This window comes from Podarcis erhardii (genome assembly GCF_964252035.2).
Source record: "Podarcis erhardii genome assembly, chromosome: 11".
Lineage (NCBI taxonomy): Eukaryota > Metazoa > Chordata > Lepidosauria > Squamata > Lacertidae > Podarcis > Podarcis erhardii.
Window position 1 is genome coordinate 154,590 of NC_138501.1, and position 25,396 is coordinate 179,985.

Here is a 25,396-nt window from a genome sequence, read left to right on the forward strand (position 1 = left end):
TATAGGACACACTTTCCCCCCTCCAAAACTGAAGGGGAAATGTGTGTGCGTCCTATGGGGCAAATGCAGGCTTTCGCTGAAGCCTGGAGAGCGAGAGGGGTCGGTGCGCACTGACCCCTCTCGCTCTCCAGGCTTCAGGAAGCTCTGCACAACCCTCAGGAGACGGGCGCGACTTCGCGCCGGTCTCCCGAGGGTTGCTCAGAGCTGCCTGCAGTCCCAGGCTTCGCACAGCTCTGCGCAGCCCTAGGGAGCCTGGCGGGAAGTCGCGCCGGTCTCCCAAGGGTTGCACAGAGCTGCCTGCATTCCGAAGCCTGGGGCGCGCTGGGCTTCGCGCAGCTCTCCGCAAGCCTGGGGAGACCAGCGCGACTTCCCGCCGGGCTCCCTAGGCTTGCGGATAGTAGGCTGTTCTCGGGGCTGGGGTCGGGGGAAGCTCAGGCTTCCCCCGCGCCAGCCCCGTGTCTGGGGGGGGGGAGTAAATTTTTTTTATTTCCCCCCCAAAAAACTAGGTGCGACCTATGGGGCAGTGCGCCCTATGGGGCGAAAAATACGGTATACATTTCTGGACTACAGGCAAGGAAAGGCAGTGTGGAAATCTCTCTGAAGTCTAATGAATAGGAATACTTATTTGTCTTATAAATTAAAAACAGTTCATATAACCAATCAATTAACAAGAAAAGCAATGAATAAAAACAATAAAACTCATACATGACCAGGATCCAACTGAGCCAATTAACAGTGTCTGTTAATTATTGCTAGTCAAAGAGCAGTTTCTGTTTTTGTTCCTATCAGTTCCTATTGCTTTGAGTCTACCTCTCCTTTTCTTTTGTCTTGTCTACCTTTCTTCTCTGTCTCTCTCTTCTGTCCTAACTCTTTCAGCATCTTCTCTAAGAACTTTTTCTTTTCCCCAAACTGTCACCAACTGAATCCCCCCACCTTGAACTTTCCCAACATTCTGTGCTCCTCCCACACCCCATGATGTCATGGGGGGGACGACAAAATACATGATCTCTGAAGTTTGACCAAAACAACAATTCCTTCCTAGTCTGTTAGCTTGTAAGCCTTTTTAAAATCTTTGTGCAACAGTTTGAAAATGTTAGGTACTTTAACAACAGCAGCAACAAACTTATCTTGCCTGTAAAGTCATGTAACTGTGGAAGTGCATCCAAAATTATTCCAACCAGGGGCAGATAAAGGGCAGCAACTTTCACTTTCACTTCTGGTTTCAAGCAGGATTTGTCCAAGTCGTGGGCACTCAGCAGGCTGTGGATGGCACTGACAGCTTTCCTTTGCACTTTGCTTATTCTGTCAGCACAAACAAAAGAACAACACTTGTGACTGATGCATATGTTGACAGTACTGCACTCAAGGTCACATGTAGTTCTGCCCTTCAGCTGCTAGGGAACTATCACCCAGAGTGCAGCCCTGATACAGTAAGAAAGAAGGACTCAGCGCAAGGAATATTATGGGCAGCGTAAAATTTGGCACTGTCAACTCCTATAATCAGCTCACATAGTCAGGTCTCCGGAAAAAGAAGAAGAAACAAAACCTACCCTTCTGCTTCTGTGTCCAGGGCAGCTGCCAGTTCAGTGAAGAGTAACCCTGTTAGGAAGTGTTGCTGCCGATATTCTGCTGTCAGGTCAAACATGTTGGCAAATTTGTGATCTTGGAAACTTGAGCAGGAGCTTGAATTCTGCAAAAGAAAAAAAAAGGCGGTGCTTGCATTCAATTCAAATGCATAAATGTAGTAACAGAGCTGCCCTCGCCATTATCACACAATTGAACATTCTTTAAGTACTTAAAATATTTGTTGAAAATATTGCTCCTTATAAGATCTTTAAATAGTATCAGCATAAAACTGTCCAGCTCAACAAAGGTCCACATCATTGCTCTCAACTCATTTAATTTTGTTTTACCACGATGGGGCACTCATGAACTCAGGTCTGTCTCTCCTTTCTCTGTATTCTGATGAAGAACCCTGAGAATGCAAAAATTTGTCATGTTTTTGTGATGTTTTACAGGACATGCCCAACTGTAGACTTTAAAGTTTACATAATAATTTATATGTATGGAATTTGTCTTATTTTTATTATTTTCATGCCCCATTAGCCACTGCAGCCAATTGGAGCTCTCCAGTGGGTGTTCCTGGACATTCAGGAGGTCAATCCATGCATTTACCATGAGAATCACCCATGGAAATTGGCTACTGTGCAAAATATGAAATAGGTCTTAGGTGTGTAGTTCCTGATCTGTAGTGGCTCATATCCTCACAGGGCAACAAGGGAGCCAAGACTGCTTGATTCAGCTATTAGCAGTGTTGGCAGGTCTACTAGGGCAAATGGGGAACTGCCCTACCAAATGAATACCAGTTTGCATTCATCCAGCCTGCCTGCCCTTTTACTTATAACCAGTCCACGGGGCAGCACTGCCAGACAGCATCCACCTCCTGAGTCTTAGTTTTATTCCACATGCCTCAGAAGGGAAGATTCCCATCAGCACCAGGCAGCATAACCAATGGCCAAGGCTGGTGAAAGCTGTATTCCAGCATCATATGGAGGGCTACAGGTTCCCCATCCCTGCTCTAGATCAATACAAATCATCTGGAGAAATCTAAGTTGAGCCCCAGCCAGAGTTAGCTCAAGCACTGTACAGTGGTCCCTCTGGTTGCGGACACGATCCGTTCCGGGGTGCCATTCGCACCCCGAAAAGTCTGCAACTAGATCGGTGCTTCTGCGCAAGTGCGGAGCGTGATAGAGCTCTTCCACGCATGTGCGAAGCGTGCAGAACGCTTCTGCGTGTGTGGCGAAAGCCGGAAGTATACACTTCTGGGTTTGCTGTGCTTGCAACCTGAAAAGCTGCAACTTGAAGCGAACGCAACAAGAGGCATGACTGTACAGGGAGGCATTCTTAAATGTAAAAGGAGATGGTGTCCTTACTTAGCAGAAAGAGTTGCCTTGAATTGCTAATTTCCTATCTCTAACCCTGCTGAACAGGGAACCAAGCAAAGGGCCAGAGTAGCTGGGGCAACCCTATCAGATGGGCAAGGTACAAATAATAAAATTGTTGTTGTTGTTGTTATGGAGACTTAGGGGATCTTAAGACTATCTACCCATGGAAGCTCAGTTTACTTGGCTGTAGGGCAGAACAAAATCTGAGGCCTGGTTTTGGTCTAGTCTAATCACTACAAAAGGAGAGAACCATACACTCGTTGGGAAAGAAGTATCTTCTGCCAGTTATTGTCTGGGGGCGTTGTACAATACCAAGCATATGAGGAAATGGTATTGCACAAGAATCGTCACGGCTAGGCCAGTAGAATGAAGGTGAAGGTCCATTTGGGTGAATAAACTTTACCAAAACATCTCCCACATCTTGATTAATCTCCGATATCATTCCAAAGTACCAAAAATGATCATACTTGATGGAAGAAAAAATGAAAAACTTACAGGTGATACCAAGGCTACAGCAAAGAAACTGAGGAGCATTGAACTTGTAACGTAATCAACTGTGATAATAGTATAATCTGTTATGGTAATTTTTTACTGTAGTTTAATTGTTGTCCTTATTGTTATTAACACATCTGCTGCCATAAAACTGCCTCATTGTGAATTGTACCTCAATATATTTAACATGAATGTTAAAAAGTGTCCATGCATCTATTATTTCAAGATGGCATGCAAACATCATTCCCCCCCCCCCCCGATAGACATGTCTTTGTATGCATTAATATTCTGAAAAACAAATTGGGGATCATATAATGTTGCATAATTGAATATAATGCATAATTTTAAATTCTCTTAATCTTTCTCTTGCTAGGTTTTATTACGTTACTTGTCAGCATTTAAAGTTTCTGACCGATTTTTTATTATTGTTATTTCACAATATAGCCAATTTTCGTAATTCTCTAAAAATATTTTATTACATTTCCATTTTATATATTCAAATACAATCAAATTATTCCTTCTATTAATTTTTTGCTCATTTGATGGAGGGAAGCTTAGCGACTTCCCTCCATCCCACCCATGGCTTTCAAAATATATCCTCGCATTTATACATTTTTTGAATCTACACTTTCTTTTTAAATTTAGCTCAATCTTTAAATAAAAGTAAAAAGGTACTATTGTAAACATTACAAGACTTTTTACAATACTGCTAGATTTGTTAATTGATTACAATTATCCTTTAAACATTGCGTTAATTTACTCCAGTCATCAATTTTCATAATTTTAAATACCACAAAACAAAAAACAAATCTGCACTTTCAGAAAAAACAAACCTATAATAACCAATATTATTTTAAATTTTAAGATGAACAACTTTGTTTCATTAATTATTTTCTATCACAGCTATGGATTGTAATGAAGGAGGTGAGGACAGGTGACCCCGCCTAGGCCCGAAGTCACCCCAGGCCTCAAAACCAAATTTCCCCTTTCTCTCTTCTAAAATCCACAGCTTCAGCTTCTCTCTGCTTTCTCACAAGATGCTGCTACATAAGCAAACCGTTATTTTTATCAGTACAAGAAAGCTTCAAAGCTAATGAGTGGCTCTGTCAATGCCAAGCAGAAGCAGGCATGAGAACTGAGTCTTGTCTCACCCAGTTGCAACAAATTTCGGACACACTGACACACAGGCTTCTCAACCCCCCTTTTTCCTGGGAAGGGTGCCAGGAGTCCCAAGACAGGAGTTTCTGTTCATGCTCAGGAAAACTCATGAGGCAGGGCTCCTGAGGAGGGGGAGAAAGGGGAGGGAACTGGAGGGAATATATACTCTCTGCAATGGCTGTAAAACTTGTGCTAAGCTTGTGAATTATCACGCTTGCTCCTTCTACCAGCCCGGATGGTAGCAATAAAGCTCTTTCTCTGAAATTAATCCTTGAGTGTCTGTTTGACTCCCACTTCCCTTCCCGGGCGCAATGCTCTTCCCACCCGAAGGCAAAGCCTGAAAAGGCTACAGTACAAAAGTTGTACCCAGTAGCCATTTTCCCCACATGATGTCTAAAAAACGTAAAATTTTGTTACAATACATTTAAAAACCCATAAATTTCATTCTTTGTCGAGAAATAGCATGTCTTTGCAATAATTTTCACCATCAAAAAACTTTTGATTTCATCATGCCCACATGCTGAAAATTCAGGTTTTCTAAACCTAGTTTTCCCACCAAAAAACCTACATTTATAATTTTTTAAGGCATTTATAAAATCTTTTGAGTTCTGGTGTACTTTATCCTGAAATTCTCAGCATGTTATTGAGCTTTGCATAAAATTTCAAAGAGATCTGATCATTGGTTATGGAGAGAAAAAATAAAATGTACACAAGGCCGAGGATCTCAAGAGGGACAGAAACACAGATTCCAAGAAAGTTTGAAGTGCTATAAAATGTAAACTTTTGAGAAAGAGGGGAAAAATTTAAGGGGGTTTCTTTCAACCATAAGGGAAGGGTATACACCAAGTTTCATTAAAATCCGAGATGGTGGGTGGCATGACCGCGTTGAACTGACGTAGAATGACCGGGCAGTTCTAGAACTGGTAACAGCTCTCCTGCTGGAAAAGCTACAGAACTTGCATTTCAGACAAGGCTAAACCATGAAACCTTTTTATTCTCTGCACAAATCAGTAGTGGCCAGTGGGGGAGGGCAGCACCACATCTGGCCTCTTGTCTACAGAGTCACTGGGGGAGGGATGAGTGTTGGAGAGGTTGGGACTGTGAGCAGAGTTGTAGCTAGCTGCTCCAGCACCTGGAGTGGCAGGGGACGGGGCGATCCGCCCACGGGGGCACTGTGGTCTGCCCAGGGGGGTGGCGCGGAGACCTGCCCATGGAGTTCGCCTGGTGGGCGCAAGCCCCACGCTGCTGTTTTGGGCAGCACGGGGCCCGAGCCACTGTATCACTCCCAGGAGAGACGTGTGACTTGGGCGCGCTGCAGGCCAGGCCCCGCGGTAAGTGCTGCCACCCGCAGTGCGCCATTTTGTCACCCCCCTCAAGGATGACACCCAGGGTGGGCCGCACCCCCTATGGACCTGGCTGTGAGGGAACAAAAATGGAGCCATTCTGGTGCTCCTGCCAGAACACATGAGCAGCCCCAAACCTCTCCACCATCTCTCCCTCTCCTGGTATGTGGCAGTGACTACATGAACAGAAATGTAGAGCTGTGGCTTCACCAATTGAGCCATTTCTGCTAAGAATGAACCAATAAAAACAACGTGACAAGCTGACCACCTGTTTACCATTATAGTATTGCCTGCCACCCCAATCACCAAGCAGTGTGAGATTCCAGGGCTTCCAAGCACTCACCCAGGGTTCGTGTTTCCTTTGGAAATGAGGCACGGTGGTGACTGTGGTGTCTTTATGATATATGGTTTATTTACACACATATACCTATGATGGCTATGATGGCCTATGATGGCTCACAACATTAACACCCCAAAAGGGTCTTGTTTCTCCCATAGCTCAAGCCTTGGATTCAAACAGACTATTTCTTCGGTTTGCTGCTTTACTTCTAGGTCATATCACTACTAACTCTACTCCAAACTCTGACCTTATCTGCTAAGGGAGGTGCCGCCCCCATTTGCCATCTTGCACCAACCCCCCCCTTAATGGATCCCAGGCTATCACCCAGGCTATAACCTTACCAGGAGATTACCCTGGCTATTCCAAGAATTAGAATCCTTGGTTAAATTCTAACACTTGCTGGATACCGGAATTAGAAGAGTCTAGCACACAGCTTAACACCCCAAATTCATAACACTACCCAGTAGATGTTTACTCATACTTTCATCACACATAGCAAACTATAGGAGTGGGTACTTACCTGAGATGACAGAGAAGGAGAGGGAGATGTTGGAGCAGATCCTGAAGTCATAAAGAAGAGATTCAAATTGAGGTAATGTTCATGACTGCAGAGAATTTGGAGAAACTCCAGCCTCATGGAAATCAGTGTTGGAAGAGTATTAAGTTTATTTGACAACTGAAAAAAATTTACAAAGGAAAACATGACTAGAGTGAATAATTGTATACAGAAAGAAATACCCTGCCTCACTTTAGAATCACTTTTTGTTTAATAAAAATAATGAAGGAGCATCAAATACTGTAAACTGCTCCTTTTAATACTTGCATCTTGTAAGTTTCCATCCATTAGAATCTAATGGTTTGATGTTCTTTGCTAGCAAGAATGTTTTATCACTTGACTGACTTTCCACTAATGCAATGCTTTAGCAAATTTGTCTGGAAAGTAGTTTCCTTGCTTGTGAAATTAAAAATAACACTTGCAATTGTTACCAACAGCAAAGTAAACACATAGAGTCCAAAGGCCCTTCACACGTGCATTAAACCAGCAAACTTTAAAGTGTTTTTCATCCACTTTATTTTGGATACAGGAAGTTGATGAGAGAACTTTAGCTTTCTTTGCACAAAAGTATAAAAACAAAATACCATATTTTTCCATGTATAAGACACCCCATGCATAAGATGACCCCTATTTTTTTGAATCCCAAATTAAGAAATCGATATTTTAAATTAGGGTTGCCAAAACCATGAATGACTTACAACTTGGAAATCTGTAGCATTGAAAGGGGCAAGGAGGCATGTGGAAGAGAAAGCCTGCAGAGGACGGGCAGGAGGCCCCCTCCAGCCTGCTCCCCTATCCCCCAAAAGTCCCTAGCCCAGCGAGGGTGAGAGGAGTCTCTCACTGCCAGGGCCATCTTAAGCATATCCGGCACCTGGTGCAAAGATCCCTCCAGCGCCACCCCCCTTTCCCAGAGTTGTCGACCTTTTCCCAAGCCTCTGCAGGGATCGCTTTCCTCCTGCGGAGGCTTGGGAAGGAAGCTGCACACTCGCCAGCCATATGGTTGACGGGGCACAGCTGGCAGGTGTGCAGGGAAACGGGAGGCCGCTGGAAAAGCCGCACAGCTCCCCCACTCACTGAGAGGCCAGCGCTCTGGCGCAACGAGCCAGTAAGCCCAATAGGAAAGAAGGCTCTGCTCAGTGCCGCCTTGCCCAGGGGGGCCTGTGGTCCCTGAACTACTCCAGAGTAAGCACGTTGTGCGTGAGAGGAGAGGCAGGGCTCTCCAAGGTGGGGAGGTTGGGCGAGGACAGCAACACCACCACACAGCTCTGGGGAGGGTGACCTGAAGGAAAGGCAGTGAAGGGTTGGAGGCATTCTTGTGTGTGTCCTGAGGGAAGGGGGCTGGGACTCGGCAGAGGGATCGCGCTCGCTCACATTCAAATCTGGCTGGCTGATGAGAGCGGCATAAGCAACAGCAGCAGTGCTTGGGCTGGTGCCGGATTTTGCTGTGAGTTGTTTTTTACTCCTCCACCTGCTGCTGCTGCTGCTGCCTGATGCTTGAATGGTGGAGCTGAGCGCTTCACTGCTGCCACAGCTGCAGCAGCAGAACAAACAGTAACAGCTACTGAAAGAGAGGCTTCAGGGCCCTGCCACCAGAGGAGCTCAGCCTGAGATAGCCATGTCCTGGGGACCATCAGTGACAGCGGCAGCAGGTTCTTGAGCTTTTTTTGGCCGATTGCTCTCCAAGTTGTTAAGGTTTGTTTTGTCCAAGCAGACAACCTGCCTAAGCCAAAAGTCTGAGTATAAGACTACCATCCGTGTATACCATGGGTAGGCAAACTAAGGCCCGGGGGCCGGATCCAGCCTTCTAAATCCGGCCCACGGACTGTCTGGGAATCAGTGTGTTTTTACATGTGTAGAATGTGTGCTTTTATTTAAAAAGCATCTCTGGATTATATGTGGGGCATAGGAATTCGTTCATTCCCACCCCCCCAAAAAATACAGTCCGGCCCCCCCTCAAGGTCTGAGGGACAGTGGACTGGCCCCCATGCTGAAAAAGTTTGCTGACCCCTGGTGTATACAGTATGTGGCTCAATGACAAAGGTCTAAGAACTAAGCTCTATCAGTGTCAGAGTGGGGGAAAAGACTCATCTCCTAACAGATTCTGGCAGGAGCTGCTCTCTGCTTGACACCACCCCACTGGACTAAAAGTTGATTCAGACATTCAGGAAGACCATGCCCTCATAACACAGTCCTCATGGGTCTGTATACTAGTCCAGAAGCCCCCCGGATGTTCACTTGTTCAGACACCCCACCTCTCTTCACAGATGGCTTTTTGACCAGGAAGCCTAACAAGAAGCCTTCTGCCAAACAAATTAGCATCGCATGTGCAAGATGACTGTGATGTTGCATTGCGTTCGAGGAACTGATTCTCCTGCCCTAATAAGCTAATAGGGCTTATTAGCTGGAACTGTCCCAGCCGTATAATTAAAACAGAAGTTAATTATATGAAGGAATGAACTGAAGCTAACGTTGCCATCTAGGCACACTAGGGAGGGCACACTATTCCTACTGAACATGGTGGGGCTTCCTTGGATGGTGCTCCATGTTCTGGTGGAGGTTTCAGTCAGGCCTACCTGATTGCAGTAGTGTTTGATGAGGTTAAAGACAAATCCACGATCCATGAGAGATAGAAGATCATACAGGAAAAATGCTAGGCTAATGTTGATCTTTTCTGCTTGTTCACTTTCCTTTAAAATAACAATTAAAATATGTTACTACACTTAAAATTAGCTTTCTTTTTACACATATTTTGAAGGGGGAAACTTATAAAATAACCAGAGGACTTTTCAGGTCATTGTTTATGTGAGTGCCCTCTTGACCAGCCACGCAAGTTTGTGAAGCACCCGGAAAGCCACATGACATGAGTGCCCTGCAGCTAAGAGCCCAGAAACAACCACTTTTACAGGCATGGAAGAAACTTAATATTAGCATTTGTAAATGAAAATGGCAATGTGTCATTCTGCATTGAATTAATCATGATAATACTTGTAACACGTAACACAAAGTGCAAAAACCTGTTTGGCAATCTAAAGCTTGACTGATTTTAATAGAAGGCATTGGCCAGCCTTAGCATTAAGCAGTATGAGGATGAGTTTGAAAGTCATAAAAGGGCAGTATTTGTTCCTTGTTTAACATACTACTATTTTTCTTTTACTGCCAGACAGAAGCACTTGTCTGATTTTCTGCCTCATGTCAAAATAACTTGGCCAGCCTTGAGTACAATGAACCTTGACCTGTGAAGGTGTGGGTGGTGAGGAAAATGTCATTTTCTGTTCAACCTGAGCTAGTAAAATGCATTGGGCCACCTCTGAAGTAATAAATCTCAATGGTGTTATAAAATCCATGTCTTTTCTAATCTTTATATAATTTATTATCCACCCTTCAATAAAATTAATCCTGGTGTCTTATAAAATTCAAATTTCAAAATCATCATAAAATAAAAAATTATTTTGAAGCCCTGGAACTTTGCCATCAAATTTGTTGCTGTTACATTTTTTGAAGCCTGCAAGAATAGAAATTTCTTAACCTGGCTGCCTTATATAATAATTAGTTCCTGTTAAGTTGTGGGCGAACATAGCAGACGACACAGCGATTTCTCCAGAGTAGCTCTTTACTTGCAAGCTGGACAGAACTGAACAGCAAACAGCTCAGCCGGCCTGCTTTTATAGGCAGCCGGCTGTCAAGATTGTAGCAACAACAAAGACTCTCCTCCCTGAAAGAGAGGGGAGTGGTTGTGGGCGGGAGCCCGAACACCATTGCCCCCTGCCTCCAGCTCACCTGGCTGGCGCTCACGCCCCCCCCCGGTGGCCGTCCAACCAGGTGCCATGGGGGGGCGTGTCCAGCAGCCTTTATGCTGCAGCGCCAGCCTCTCCCTGGCCTCGGTTCTCGTTGTCGTCCTGTGCAAGTCACCAACCATCCATTCCCTTTGAGTTAGGGCTTAGGTCATTGGCCTTGCTATGGACCTTAGGTTGGTCGCCCCGGTTGCCCGGGGGGCCTGGTAGGAGTTTTTCCATTTGGCATTAGGCTTTTTGGTTTTTTCGCCTACCTCGTAGCAATCGTCACAACTTTTTGTGGTATTGGTGGGTAGGTTAGGCATTGGAATAATGTGTTGTGGTGTGTCAAAGTGCTAGGTGTGGCCATCGCCTATGCCTTCAATTTTTAGGGGTATTCCGTTAAAGGAATCTGGCGGTCGTGTATTCTGCCCGGAGCCTGCTTGGCGGGAGGCCATGGCACGACCCTCGGTGACATCAGGGGTGAGCCTATAGTTGGATTAGCATCAACAGGTGATGAACCCCTGGTGAATAAACCCACTTGTTTCGCGATCCAATGCCTAAGCCAATACCTTTTCATTGCTGTAATCAATAAAGTTGTGGCCTTTTCTAGCCCATTAACCTTATATCACGTGTCCCTGTGTCTTCATTTCACTTCGTGGGGGTCGGGTCCTCGAACCACAACCCAGAGTTTCCCGCCTAAAATAACTGACGTGGACCTGAGTGAAAACTATCTACAGACCTGAGTGAAAACTATATACAGTATCCCCCTGCTGGCCCAGGGTGAAACTTCACTACATAACAGTTCCCATAGTGAAAAAGGTAAAGGTAAAGGACCCCGGGACAGTTAAATCCAGTCAAAGGCGGCCATGGGGTGTGGCACTCCTCTCGCTTCAAGAGAGTCGGCGTTTGTCCACAGACAGCTTTCCGGGTCACTTGGCCAGCAGGACTAAACCACTTCTGGTGCAATGGGACACTGACGGAAGCCAGAGCACATGGAAATGCCATTTACGTTTAATGATTAGGTCCCATGGTATGTTCTGAAGACACATGAAGCCACCATCTTGCTACAGCCAAGTAGGTCTGCCCAGCACCTGAGATACCACCTTGGGTTTCATGTCAGAAGAAAAGCAGGATGTAAATGTAAGAAAATGAATATATTTTAAAATACCTTTGTTGGTCTGCTCACATAGCAGTATAAAAGAACATAAATCAGAGTATAATAGTTGGAGGGAACATATTCAAAAGTTATTCACAAAACAAATACCTTGGAATGCAATTTATTGGTGTTCAAACCATTTCTACCAAATTTCAGAATGTCTTTCTGTCTTATCGATAGAGTAGAGAAAGCAGATAAAGGGAAGTTTTTCAATTGCTCTGCCTTTTATAATACTAGAGCTAGTAGTCATCCAATGAAGCTGATTAATGGGAGAAAATTACCTTCTGAGGTTTGACTAAAAGTGCTGCAATCTCTGAGGTGACCACATTCACTATAGTGGTGATGTCATCCTTGAAGCGATTGGAAAATCTACTTCGGCGGGGCGTGTCCTGTTTGTTCATGTTATCAACATACTGAGCCATGCTCTTGATCTTTAAAAGAATAGGCACTGTTTAATAAATGTGTGGCTTTAAAATGGGGCCAAACTGGGGACTTGAGAAAATCAGCATATTCTGGAGCCCTTTAAGAAACCCTCCTCAAGCTTTTCCTGCATTCCCTGAAACCTGAGACAAAAGCCTCTAAAATCTGTACCAAAAATCTTTGCAAGGAATGTCAAGTATTCAAACATCAACTCAGAATCAATACCCAAATTTCCAGAATTCCTGCATATAATGCAATAATACACAAGCTCCCTGGCTTGAGTTAAATATAATACTGGTGGTTTTTTTAAATTAAAAAAATCACAAAGGCATCAGTGCAGGGATTCATGCAACTGGTGTCATTGGCCTATATTTGTACTTCTGCCTTTGCCTGCACATGAGAGGCTTGCCAAGTGAGACAGAACTGCAGTGGCAGTGGGTTAGTGAGTGAGAGGAGGAAAGGGAGGTTGGGGCTGTGTGGGCGCACCAGTGGCATTGCTCAGTTGACTTCACTGGTGCACCATATTAGTCCTGGCCTCCCCTGCAGTGACACAACTGCCAGGAAGCTAGCGTTGCGGCTCTGCTCCATCAGGCAAGCATCTTCTGGTGTGGCATACATCTGGCCCACAAAATCCTGGCGTGCAAACATGGTGAATGGTTTCCATATTTAAATGTAACACTAGACACAGAGTTTTGTTTTAAAAATGAACCACACACACTTGGCATCATGTTTAAATTTATCTCCTTTTGTTTCTTGCTGTGTAAGTGATCAGCTCAGCTGAGTCAGTGTTCCTCCCTTTCACTGGCAGTCAAATCCTCACAGGTTTATCAGTGACCCAGAGTTTAAGCAGAGCCTAAAGAAGTCTCTACTATGCTGTTGGAGAAACGGTCCTGATTCCTTGAAAGCTATTCCCTCACCACAGCTCCTTCCCTGACTAAGCTGTTATCATTTATAGGTTGCCCATAATTCACACTTTCATATGATTACAGAGAAAGGCTCGATAGCTGCGAGGGCCAAGGAACCATGCTAGGATTAAAGCATTCTTCACCTTCCTTCAATTGGGCCTCTTCAAAACCTCCAACAATGAGAATGCACTGAACTTGCCTGGTTACTGAAAACAAAGCATCGTTATAAAATCTTACCAACAATTCGAAGAAGAACCAGGCATACTTGAAGACAGATTCTCTCACGATGCCAGTGCTGACTACCATTTGAAGTGCTAACTCTTCATGGAAGTGCTACACAGTATATTAAAAACAAAACAAAAATAGGATAATCTGGTTTTCAACATTGGACATCAACACAACATAACTCAGACAGGGGCGAAGGAAGGTGTTGTGACACCCGGGGCGGGCGTCACTACGTAGGGCACATGTGCAGCGTCGCTATGCACGACGCATGCGTCCTACGTAGTGATGCCGCACATGTGCTGTATAGCGGTTTGCTGCCGCTGCGGCTCCAGCGTCGTACGGACGGTGCCAGGATCCCTCCATCACCGCTACAGCCGTGAACGGAGGCTGTGAACTGCATCGCAGTGGTTTGCCGCCAGTACCAGGATCCTCTGCTCGCGGCACTAGCCGCGAATGGAGGATCCTCCACATGTGGCTGCGGCGATGCAATGGCTGCTCACACCGCTGCAAGCCCCTGAGGGGTGACTTCTTGTCACCTCCACAGAGATGGAACCCGGGGCACACTGCCCCCCCCATTGCGACGCCACTGCTCTCAGAGGGGGGAATCTAAAATGAGAGCCTTTTTTGATTAGTGCACACACACATGCATAGACTAAGATTAATGAAAACAGATAACAGGTAGATGAAAAAGCAGGTAGCTGCAACCCTAAGTAGCAGATTTGAAACAGAACAGCATGAAGGAAAACAGGACAGTGGTGATCATTAACATCTCGGGTAAAATGAATTAACAATGCCAACAAAACAAAATGCATAGATATAAATATATTAAATATAAAGTTCATTTATTGAAGGCCAAAATAATTTGGAGGTAATACAATTAATATTAGGTACATATTGCTCAATCTGCCAGAGACCTTGTGAAGGTAAAATGGCTAATGTGCAGCCAGGCTGGCCTACAAATTCAATGGACTCCAGACACCATTCTAAATCTTTAATTCCATAAAAATATAAACAAACAAACAAACAAACAATATTTATTACGGCCATAGGCCCATACAGGTAAAAACAACACATAAATAACAGCTTGTGCACGTGGTGGGGAAAAAAACAGCCGCTAAAACACCACCATAACAATAAAATACTATAAAATAGAATGGCATACTACGCCTTAGTTAGCTTGTAGTCCTCCTTGGCGTCGCTTTTGGGTAAGGACAGCGACCAGGAACCTTGCCACATTCAGGGTCGTATGAGTATCCTTATCCTGCAAGATTTGGGCAAGGTGGAATTTTGGTGGGGTACCCTCTAGTTTCTGTATGATTGATCCCAACAAATTTGCCCGTGGCACATTGAACAGGGGGCAAGTGAACATGATGTGCTGGAGCGACTCCGGCGTCTCCTTATCACATTCGCACGTGGCGGGGGCTTGGCCCTTTGAGAATCTATGTCTCAGGACGTTGGAGGGAAAAACGTTGAACCTCGCTTTGGTGAAGGCCAGTCTATGGGCAACAGTCGAAAGGGAGGAGAGGTATGATGGAACGCAGTAAGTTAAAGTGATACCAATGTTCTGGGGCGAACAAACACCTCCCCCCAGCATATAATTTCGCTGTAGATCGATGTCATCCAGTCTTTGGCGGATCAGTCTTTGAGCGGTAATTTGGTCTAGTTTTAGGGAATCTGAAGGAGAGATTCCATAACTCAGGAGTTTGGCATGAATTCTACTAGACCAAAGGCTAGAGAATTCATCTCGCCATAAGCATTGGACAAGGTAGTGGTTTGGTAATCTATGCCACAATGATAACCAATAATTGAAGACTTGCTTCCACAGGCAAGTTTCTAAGGATGCGATCTTCAGTTCTAGTCGCATGGCTGCGTTGCTTACGCACAGGGGGAGCATTAGGAGCCGACGCAGGAATTGATTTTGCAGTGTCTCAAGAGGAGCAAGATCTGTCATCACGGCCCAAAGCGGGGCAGCATAAGCAAGCGCAGCAACCACTTTTGCCTTGAACACCTTTAGGGCCGAGGGAACATGCAAAGCTCCATCCGAAAAAAAGAATCGGAGGAGCGCATATGACAGAGTTTTGGCCTTGTTAAGTAGGTGTTGAATTTGAGCTTTCCACCCCAAATTGTGTTGAAAAATAACTCCTAGGTATTGAAATTTTAGGACTTGCTCTATTTTTGCTCCACCAAGCTTCCATTCGTATAATCTCCGGCTTCTGGAGAAAATCAGAATCTTGGATTTAGCATGGTTGATGGTTAATTGGTTGAGTTGACAATACGTGGCAAAGATCTTCAAAGCTCTGGTTAGTCCAACACGTGTATAAGATAGAATTACCGCGTCGTCCGCATATAAAAGGAGTGGGCAGCGGTAGTCCGCAAGTCTAGGCGCGTGTGTACTTGGAGATGATTTAACTAGGGATGCTCGCATGTCGCTGATGAATAGGTTGAATAGACAGGGAGCCAATATACATCCTTGGCGCACTCCCTTGTTTATTGGTATCGAATTTGTGAGGTCGCCCGCAGGAGTAAGTCTCACTCTAGCAAGGGTGCCTTCATGGAGCTGACTTATAAGCCATAGGAGTCTTCTATCAATGCCCTGTTTCGCAAGTTTCTCCCATAGAATGTTTCTAGGAACGCTGTCAAAGGCTGCCTTTAGGTCTAAGAAGGCAGCACAGAGGTAGCCCCGGGGGGGAGAGGAGTACTTTCGCGCCAGATGGTAAAGAACTATCGCATGATCGGTTGTAGAGCGTTTAATTCTGAACCCTGCTTGTTCGTGGCCAATCTGATTAGTCTCATCTACCCATCGCAGTAGTTTAGTCAGCAAAAAGCTGGCATAAATTTTCCCAATGATCGAAAGGAGGCTGATGTTACGGTAGTTTTCCGGCTCCATTGGAGAACCTTTTTTATGAATTGGTACTATAATGGCCTCCTTCCATATTTTGGGGATGAGGCCAGAAGCGTTGATTGCATCGAAGGTTTTGGCCAAGATGCCAGCCCACCATTTTGGGTGTAGTTTAATGGCTTCAGCAGGGATCAGATCGGGCCCTGGGGCTTTACCCGGTTTCAGCTGAGCTATTAGCTTGGCTATTTCGTCAGGATCGGTGGAAGGCCAAATAGGTAGGTGGGTAAACAGATGCGTCAGGTGGTCGGAGGGAGCATCTGCCTGTGAGAAGCATTTCTTCAGGAACAATTCCCATGTCGGTGCAGGGATGACTGCCCTTGGGTATTTCCTCACCCTTCTGTTGATCAAAGACCAGAAATCCCTGGATCTGTGTGATTTTGAAGCAATAATCAAAGCCTGCCAGCGATTGTGTTGCCACTCACGTTTGGCAATTTTCTGCGTGCGTTTGTAAACTAGCTTGGCTTGTGCATAACTAGCTGGCAGAGTAGATGCACCGGAGGTCTTAAATACATTATATATAGCACGGAGGCGCTGTCTTGCTTGTTTACACTGGGAATTATACCAGGGGGCACCGTAAGTATATTCATTTCGATTTAATATTTTGGGTGGTAACCTGAAGAAGGACGTAAGATCAGTCGTATGATGGTGGAAGCATTTCAGCACTATGCTATGCTCGTCTGAGGCAGAGCCTATGTTGGGATGGGGCCCGAGGATTACTTTTTGAAAGAATTCCTGGTACCATTGAGCCTGGGTCTCCGACCATTTGATTCCTCTTACTTGGAGAGATTCGTTGGTTACCATCTGGGTCGCGTGTCTATGAGCCTCCGACTGCCAGTTCAGGGAGAGCTTGGCTACAAGGGGAAGATGATCACTAGATTGTATATTCTCGATCTTAAAGGTGGAAATGCACTTAAGTAGATCCCTGGAGACCAACAGGTAATCGAGGACGCTGTTTGATTTAACGCTCAGGTGGGTAAAATCCCCAGGAATGTCAGGGAGACATGTGCCATTTAAGGGGACCAGATTTAAGCGGATGGCCATTTGATAGAGGAGTACTCCAGCCTCATTTGCTCTGTGGTCTTTAGAAGTTCTCCTCATGATATGTTCCAGATCATAATTATCAAGGTTTGGAGTAACCCACCATTTGGCTTTGGTCAGCGAGTCCCAGTTTGCTGCTGTGCGGGCGTTAAAATCGCCACCTATTATTGCCGGGGTATTAGGAAACTTAACATAGCATGAGAGCAGATGCTCTTCTAGCGAGCCCCATTTAGAGCCAAGTTCGAGGGAAGAACCCCCAGGTGGCAAGTAGACATTTGTAACTAGAAGTGAGATCTTTTCCCCCGCAATCAGCCCGGTAAGGGCGTAAGGAGGCAAGGCCTGTACTAGGGTAAGTTTAGAATGTAGGTTGAGGGAGATGCCTATTATTAGGCCCCCTTTAGGGCGGCCTCCTTTCAGGGAGGGGCAGGCAGGGAGTTCTAGAAGCTCAAAGCCATTTAGGACAATTTTCTCTACTTCCCACGATTCTTGGAACAAGATGATATGAAACAGGTTAATATACTCCAGGAATTCTGGATCAAGTTTTTTTTCCCTCCAGCCCGCAATGTTCCAGCTGAGGACTGATAGGGGGGAGTTCCTGTTGTGTCCAATTCGCTGTCATTTCAGGGAGAGATGTGTGTCCTTAGGGGGCAGGGCAGACCCCACAAAAAAGTCAGTTATTTTACTTTGCATGGCTGGCACCTGCTGAGGGTACCTAGTCTTGAAGTTGGTAGTGAGGTGTTCTGACTGGTGTAACAGGACGGGTCTCCTGCTGGCTGACCCAAGGGCGGACATTTCAGTGGGAAACTCCACAGGATTTGCTGAGACTGCCCCACCGCGAGGTCTAAAGATCGCCGATGAAACCATTTGATTTATATGTCCGGCCGGGTCTTCAATCAAAGCCGGGCCATTTTTTGATGTAGGTGGAGCACTCCCCTGGCCTGATGCTAGCGAAGATACTGGGGATGCTTGGCGTACTGGTACCGTTTGTATGTCGGGTCTATGCCGCTCAGGGGAATATGAGGACTCCAGTTCCGGCATTGATGGATTAGTTGGTAAGGAATTGTTTTGGTGGAAGGAACTCTGAGCTACACTCTTCAGCGGGGAACTCTTGGAGGGCGAGTCAAAATTTATCAAGAGTAGAGATGAGGGACCTAGTTGTGAGACAAAACCTGGGTCTGCCAAGCCTCGGTGGGCTTTGCCCTCAAGTGGGGGAGGCATGGGTTTAGGAGCTGGACTAAGATAAGGAAGACTTCCTGCTTCCTTAAAGCACGGCTCCGAAGAGCTGGCAGGATTATCCTGAGAAGTGAGCAGGACTTTTCCGTTCTTCTGGACATGTATGAGCTGATGATTAAGTACTTCTAGTCTATCAATTATTTCTTGTTGTTCCCTCGGTGGGAGGTCGCCAAAGGTGGCTAAAAGCTCTCTTTCCTCCGGCGGGGTTAGAAGATTACTTGCGCCAGTGGGTTTCTTTAGAGCTCGTGGGGGCGTAGAGTAAGTCCAGTTTCGGTGCAGATGGGTATCCTCCGGGAGAGGAGGCTCGATGTCCCGAGGTGCTCTCGACCTCTCCGACAGAGTCCGCTCCTTGCCATGACCGGCGAGTAGAAGGGGGTGGATCTTACTATCCATAAAAACTCTTGTTGGGGTGATATCGTACCTAGCCAAGAGTGATTTCTGCCTGATGATAGCTGAGGGGATCCTTGGAGAGTAAAACGCAAGCATCACTTTCTGTGGCCTGAAGTGCTGGTTCAAAGGTAATACTGCAATGAGATCGCATTGTGTGGTTTCTATGTTTAGGAGATTGCTTAGATGCTTTTTGACCCCATCCAGAGTGAGCCACCTTGCTGACCCTGCCCCAATGTTTAGGCAGATTTTCTTAGGTTGCAGGGACAATGCTTGATGTTTCAGTGCAGGATTTGGTCTATATTTAGGAATCACACTTCCTTTTTTGGTTGAGGGTAAGGTTCTCCGGAACTTCAATTCCCCCATATCTACAGATGGCTTAGGCTTTAACCAGAGGTTATCAATTTTCTGTTCGAGGTTACATAGCTGGGAGGATAGCACATCAATCTTCTTGAATATGCAATTAAGGGTTCTGACCACAAGATGGAGATGTTCATGTTGTTCTTGTCTTGCGCAGTCCTCAGTTCCGGTGTCCTGTACCACCTTCAAAGGGACACTCCTTCCTCCTCCAAGCTTGCCGTTTGCAGTTTTAATCTGAGGTGAAAATAATTCCTCTGGTGTTGACGTTGTAGTTAGAGGGTAGAAACGGTTCTGGGTTTTCACCCTATAGCAGTGTTCTGTGGGGTCACTCCATTTGCCAGACACGGGGGGGTCGGTTTTTGATTGTTTGGCTCTTGGGGAGGGCAAAGCCTCGTCACAGTCTCTTAGGCGTTTGCCTTGACCCATCGTTATGAGTCGTTTAAAATGAGTCGTTTAAAATGGGTCGTTTGAAATAGCAATGGTTAGAAGGTAATAAAAAGAAATAGAAATAGCAATACAGCTGAATGTGAGCTGGCGGGCAACCAGTGAGTCGAAGGCTGCTTCCAAGGCTTCCAAGGCTGCCGGAGAATACAATTATCTGCTCATTAAAGCTGATTTACGATGCAGGCTTCACAGTTATCAGCAATGTGAACTCCTAGCATGGACTCCAACACCCTGGTACTATCTTCAGCAAGAACTTGAAAGGCTGGGAGCCTCAACACAAATTTAAGGAGGATTCAAGGTGAGCTCCGGCAAATGCGTCTTACCTCATCGCCATCTTGGAAACTCCGCCAAAAATATATAAAAATATATATGCACAAGGAGAATGTCACATGAAAACAATATGGGAGCCACTAGCATTATTTAAAGCAATACTGAAATCAATGTAGGCATCATTTTTTGAATAAGATTTTTCAAATGTGGCTGAACATTCTGGCTGGCTGAATGCACTTGGGCATTTAGGCTTGGACACCAAAATGGGCTCATTCTTTTGATTTGCCTGGCCATACGTTGCCTCCCTTGAACACTGGGCTTCCTGCCATTCGCAGCCGCTCTCCCCGCAGCCCCCCAGGGTGATCTGCTGATAACTTCAGTCCTTTTATCATTTGCCTTTCACTCTTTTTCTGCTGCACTGGAGAAAGGTGATTGAGTATATTTCCAAGAAGGTGTTTTTTTTTTAATAAAAAACCACTCTGTTACAGTGTAGAGATCACTTGTTTAAGAGTAATTTTATAAATACATTGGTTTTATTTATTTTTTCAATTTCATATGCTACTATTCTGGTCCAAATGTACCCTTAAATTAATTTATCCAAAGATGATTGGCTTAGGTGTTCAGTTACTGATCACCTGAATCTCTGCGGAATGGTTCATCTGTCTGCCCGATACAACCCTCCTTGCAAAGGGTTCATCCTCCACACCTTCCTTTTTCTTCACAGGAATATTTATTGCCAAAACTGGTGTACTTGCAGACCTCATCAGTGACTGGTGTTGCATTATGTGGCAGGCTACCTTTTTATTGGACGGTCGAGGGCTTCCACAGGGGCTTGACATATCACTGGTGGGCTCACTATAGCAAGACATTCGGTTAAAGCTCCGATCTGCAACCTGGATAAAAGCACCAGAAGCCATATATAAAATGAAATGAATGAATGCCTGAGCATACACAGTCTTACCAAATAAAGACATGGTGACTTTTTAATGGTGACTGCTTGGCAACTTTGCTTACACTGGAAGAATAAACCTGGTTTAACCCTACACAGGTGGCATATGGTATACTAGATTTCTGACAAATTGTTCTGGCAGAGAAATTAAGTGGCCAAATAAAGGAGGCAAGAGGACATGCTGACAATTTTGGAATGGAGTACTTTGTTTCATTTCTAATGTTAATACAGCAGATCCCCCAATAGAACCACCTTCGACTCATGGATTTCTCTGGAGGGACACACAGAATTAAATCAACCGGATATTATATATCACAATGTTGTATCCAATAGTACTTCAGTTGGTTATGGTTGTTTATGTGTTGTATGTTTTATGAAAACTGAATAAAATACAAATATTTAAAAAGAAAGAGAACATGAACACCATTACCCATGGCGGAGTGTGCAAGTGTTGCTATATACTCAGTAAATTAAACAATGCAAATACACAACTGGCCTCATATGTTTCAGTTTAGGACTGTATTCCCAGTTTTCATGCTGGCTCTCAATCCCATCCAGCACTGAGTGAACCTTTCTTGCATAGACTTTAGGGTCAGATTCATTTGTTATGTAGACACGACACACCTCTGGAATAAAGTAAGTTTTATCGTGGAAATAGTTGAAGTTATCTGCTTTTAATATTCAACTCTCTAACATAGGTATTTATTGCCAATTGATCCTAAACAATGCTGAAGGTACCAGAAGGGCATTAAATGAAAGTTAGTGCAGATTTTGTATTTTTGCCCTATTTTATTATGAAGTTATTTGGAACTTTTGAGGTGCATTTGGGATTTTATTCCTCTTTGGTTGTATTCTGTGATTTCCTATATTCTGCAATGCAAAGCAATGATCGTCACTGTAAAAAGCACTGGCATCCTTTGCATTACCTGCCTCAAAGCCTCAAATGAGATCAATAAATGGCTCTAGCCATTTGGTGATCCAATAACTGTAAACTTAAGCAATATAATGCTCGCTATAACTGTTAAACAACTGCTATAATATGCTTAGTCCATGAAGCGACTCTAGTTGCTCCAATATACTACAGCCAGACACATTTGCTACTGGGTGCAGCAACAATAAGCACCAAAAATGAAACCCATCCTGAATTTCAGCTTTCTAGCCCCTTACCTTGGAAGACATGATGTTTCTGACTTCTTCATCAGTAGAAGCCTGTGTCCCAGCAATGTCTGGATTACTGCAGCTTGTTGCCCGGCTTTGAAAGAGTCGAGAGCCCACGGAGAAAGCTGTGGTACGGCCATAAGTGTAATAACGAGATTCAGCCAGGTTAGTGCTGCCTGTTGCACCTGCCAGGAGTAAAACATTATTGTAGCCCATGTCCTTTCAGCCTTTGCTCCTAACTCAAGTGGTGATGCTCATCCATGTGCTATCCAGCACCTCATCTGATACCCTGGCTCTCTAGGCAGCCTCTTCTGTCTCCCACACATGGGAGGGGGAGGATTGGAAGGCCACTGCAGATGTACATATACTTTTATGTCATTCTTCTGTGCTTATAATCTATGTATTAGGTTCAATCCTTAAGTCATGGAAGCCTGTGGGGTATGTCATTGCCCCTTGGCGAAAGATTAGACATCCACCCGATAGTGATGATGGTGCATTGGTGGCACTGTGGTTCAAACCACTGAGCCTCTTGGGCTTACCGATCAAAAGGTTGGCAAGATTCAAATCAACGCAACAGGGTGAGTTCTGGGGTGAGCTGTCTGTGGACAAACGCTGACTCCCTTGTCCTGAAAGCGAGATGAGTGCCACACCCCATAGTCGCTTTTGACTGGACTTAACTGTCCAGAGGTCCTTTACCTTTACCTTTTAGTGATGATGCAACTTCAGACATTGCATCACTCAACATACATAGCATTTACTATATCACATACATCTCCTTATCTGGCTTATCCTCAGTGAAGCTGTTACCTTGTGCACCCTTAATTGGAGTTAAAACCAGCTGCACTCACTGCAATTTATTTCTGAGCACATATCCACAGGATTGAGCTATAAATGAGCAAAGAGAATGTCAGGACCTTCTTACTTGCTGCCCACAACCAGAAGGTTCAGTTCATAAGCAGCTTATTTTTACTAGAAGCCCAAAAGCAATACCTAGCCTGATAGCATCTCTCTGTACTTCAGGAAGGCGGAAGACATAGTAGACATAAGATGCTAGGAGACAGTTTCTGCCATGCAGGTCCTTGCTCAAGTCTTTGCTGTTGTGGAGGCTGTTCACTATCGCAGCTGCAGATTCAAAAGCAAACTGGGAGAAGTTGGCTGGAGACAAAAAGAAAATACTTAGTTTCTGATACATCAAAGAAAAGGTATAAAAGGATCCAAGTCCACTTTATCACAGACATTCCTCAAAACACTTTTCTTCCTATTTAAATCTTGCTTGATGTAGCAAATAGCATTTTTTTGTTAAACCAAAACAAAATGCTGCAGAAAGTATGATGGGGTTTGGCCATCAACAGCATCATTTTGTGAAATTACAATGATAAGTACCTGTCTGGCCAGCTATAACCATGGGCTGGACAGCCAACTGGAAGAGTTTATCCAAAACCAAGTGTAAAAACAACACAAGGGGCTCCAGGCGGGAGGAGTGCAAGCAGATAATGCTGAGTTTTAGTTCATGTTCAAGAGTGGTTTCTGTGATCTTCTCATTCAGCACTCGAATGGGGAATGCAACTTGGCTTTCTAGCGCATGGCACAGGATGAAGAATTTCTCCAGGTGATTGTCCTATAAATATAAGCCAGAAAGATGCATATGATGTGGGGAATCTATTACGTAACTTAGCTTCCACTACTAAATATTAATCCAAACAGAAAATGGAAAAAGGTAAGAAATCATAAAGGATCAATGTTTAATCATGTCTGATATTTCTCTAAAATTCAAAACTGCTTTGAAATACAAGACTAGACGCGTCATACACGAGGATTTTTTCAGGATTGTAATCTTAACTGCTTTACAGTGGTACCTCGGGTTACAGACGCTTCAGGTTACAGACGCTTCAGGTTACAGACTCCGCTAACCCCAAAATAGTACCTCGGGTTAAGAATTTTGTTTCAGGATGAGAACCGAAATTATGCTCTGGTGGCATGATGGCAGCGGGAGGCCCCATTAGCTAAAGGTTAAGAACAGTTTCAGGTTAAGAACAGACCTCCAGAACGAATTAAGTTCTTACCCCGAGATACCACTGTAGTTTAAAGTGAAAAAGCCAACAAAGCAATGAAACTAAGATTACATTTGGAGACTACTACATCATTCCTTTTATCCTGGAACAGGTTTTATTTCCCCATTTGAACTGCAAACCTATTCTAAGATACACATGAATAAACTTTGCTGAACTTAATGGGCACCCATATTCCATTACATACACACTCACACCCCAAGTAGCAGAAGAACTGGTTTGCGTGTGTTGGGGGTTCATGCCTAAAATGGTCTAATGGGAAAGACTTATGAAGCACCCCTTCTCCTAATACTGGTATATGAACAGGCTCCAAGTTTACTGGAAGTTGACACCTTCTCCCTGGTTCTTTTCATGGATACTTGTAAGGGCAGTGTACATGATTTCAATTGGAAGTTGTGACACCATTTTCATCTAGGGGGCTTCTTTGAGAACTTTGTTTGGAACACAACAGGACTACAAACCAGTCTTGCTCAGCACCTGTGCTGCATTGTTGTTTTTAAGACTCTAAAAAAGTCTCATGGAACTACACAAATAAGTAAGCTGCATTATATTTTAAGTTGGGTTTCCTTGAATAGGAAGCTGGTGACAACTGTAACTCAGGGTTCAGGTATTCCAACAATTTTTTTTTTCTAATGCCAGAATTTTTTTAAGCAAGTCATTTTATCCAAGCTATGAACTTGAAATAGCTTCTCTGATGCTTGGGATTTCAGTTGCCAGTCTCCAGGTAAAAATTTAATCCTCACCTGTGTGTGAACTGATGATATACCTTGCACTTCAATATTAAACACTCCCTTGTGTCCTTCAACCCATTTAACTGGAGGAGATTGTGGAGGAACTTTCTGTATTGAAGATAAAACAACTTGTTGATCAAACCACACACACATACACACAATGTATTCAAGATGCCAATACAATTCTACTAAGTTTTTGGCCTTTTTTGCAATTAACACTTAATGTTTACACCCAACATTAACATTTGCAATCCAGTGCAGGTCATTCTCAGCCTATCAGGTTGCTGAGATTATGGCACAGAATTTAATATGTCTTTACACTATGTGATTAATTCATCTGGGTTAAGTTTTTAACCAATGCTCATTGTTGAAACTGACCAAGACATTAGCTAAGAAAGTGCTCATGAGCAAGTTGCTGGAAATAATCATGATCTCCTAGTCTATACATGATTACATATGATTGTGTAAGCACAAAGGTGGGGGCAGATGAAGTTTTAAAACAAAATAAAGCAGTGTCTGGACTACTTCTCCCGTGTTTCATAGAA

The 25,396-nt window shown here is 44.4% G+C and overlaps 1 protein-coding gene across 4 annotated transcripts in view; it reads right to left on the bottom strand.

The window, feature by feature from the left end:
* The window catches only part of DOCK8 (dedicator of cytokinesis 8), a 162,571-nt gene that overhangs the window by 59,181 nt on the left and 77,994 nt on the right, over window positions 1-25,396 (bottom strand). For 2 of the 4 annotated variants that reach the window (XM_081880896.1, XM_081880899.1), the window contains 12 exons: window positions 24,864-24,959; window positions 23,435-23,669; window positions 23,042-23,206; window positions 22,061-22,236; window positions 20,742-20,837; window positions 13,326-13,421; window positions 12,045-12,194; window positions 9,408-9,521; window positions 6,799-6,954; window positions 4,589-4,717; window positions 1,551-1,690; window positions 1,133-1,302 (listed from right to left, as the gene is read on the bottom strand). In XM_081880896.1, the coding sequence (XP_081737022.1) occupies window positions 1,133-1,302; window positions 1,551-1,690; window positions 4,589-4,717; window positions 6,799-6,954; window positions 9,408-9,521; window positions 12,045-12,194; window positions 13,326-13,421; window positions 20,742-20,837; window positions 22,061-22,236; window positions 23,042-23,206; window positions 23,435-23,669; window positions 24,864-24,959 (1,723 nt within the window). The remainder of the gene's footprint in view (window positions 1-1,132; window positions 1,303-1,550; window positions 1,691-4,588; window positions 4,718-6,798; window positions 6,955-9,407; window positions 9,522-12,044; window positions 12,195-13,325; window positions 13,422-20,741; window positions 20,838-22,060; window positions 22,237-23,041; window positions 23,207-23,434; window positions 23,670-24,863; window positions 24,960-25,396) is intronic. The other 2 variants (XM_081880898.1, XM_081880897.1) reach the window with 2 other exon arrangements.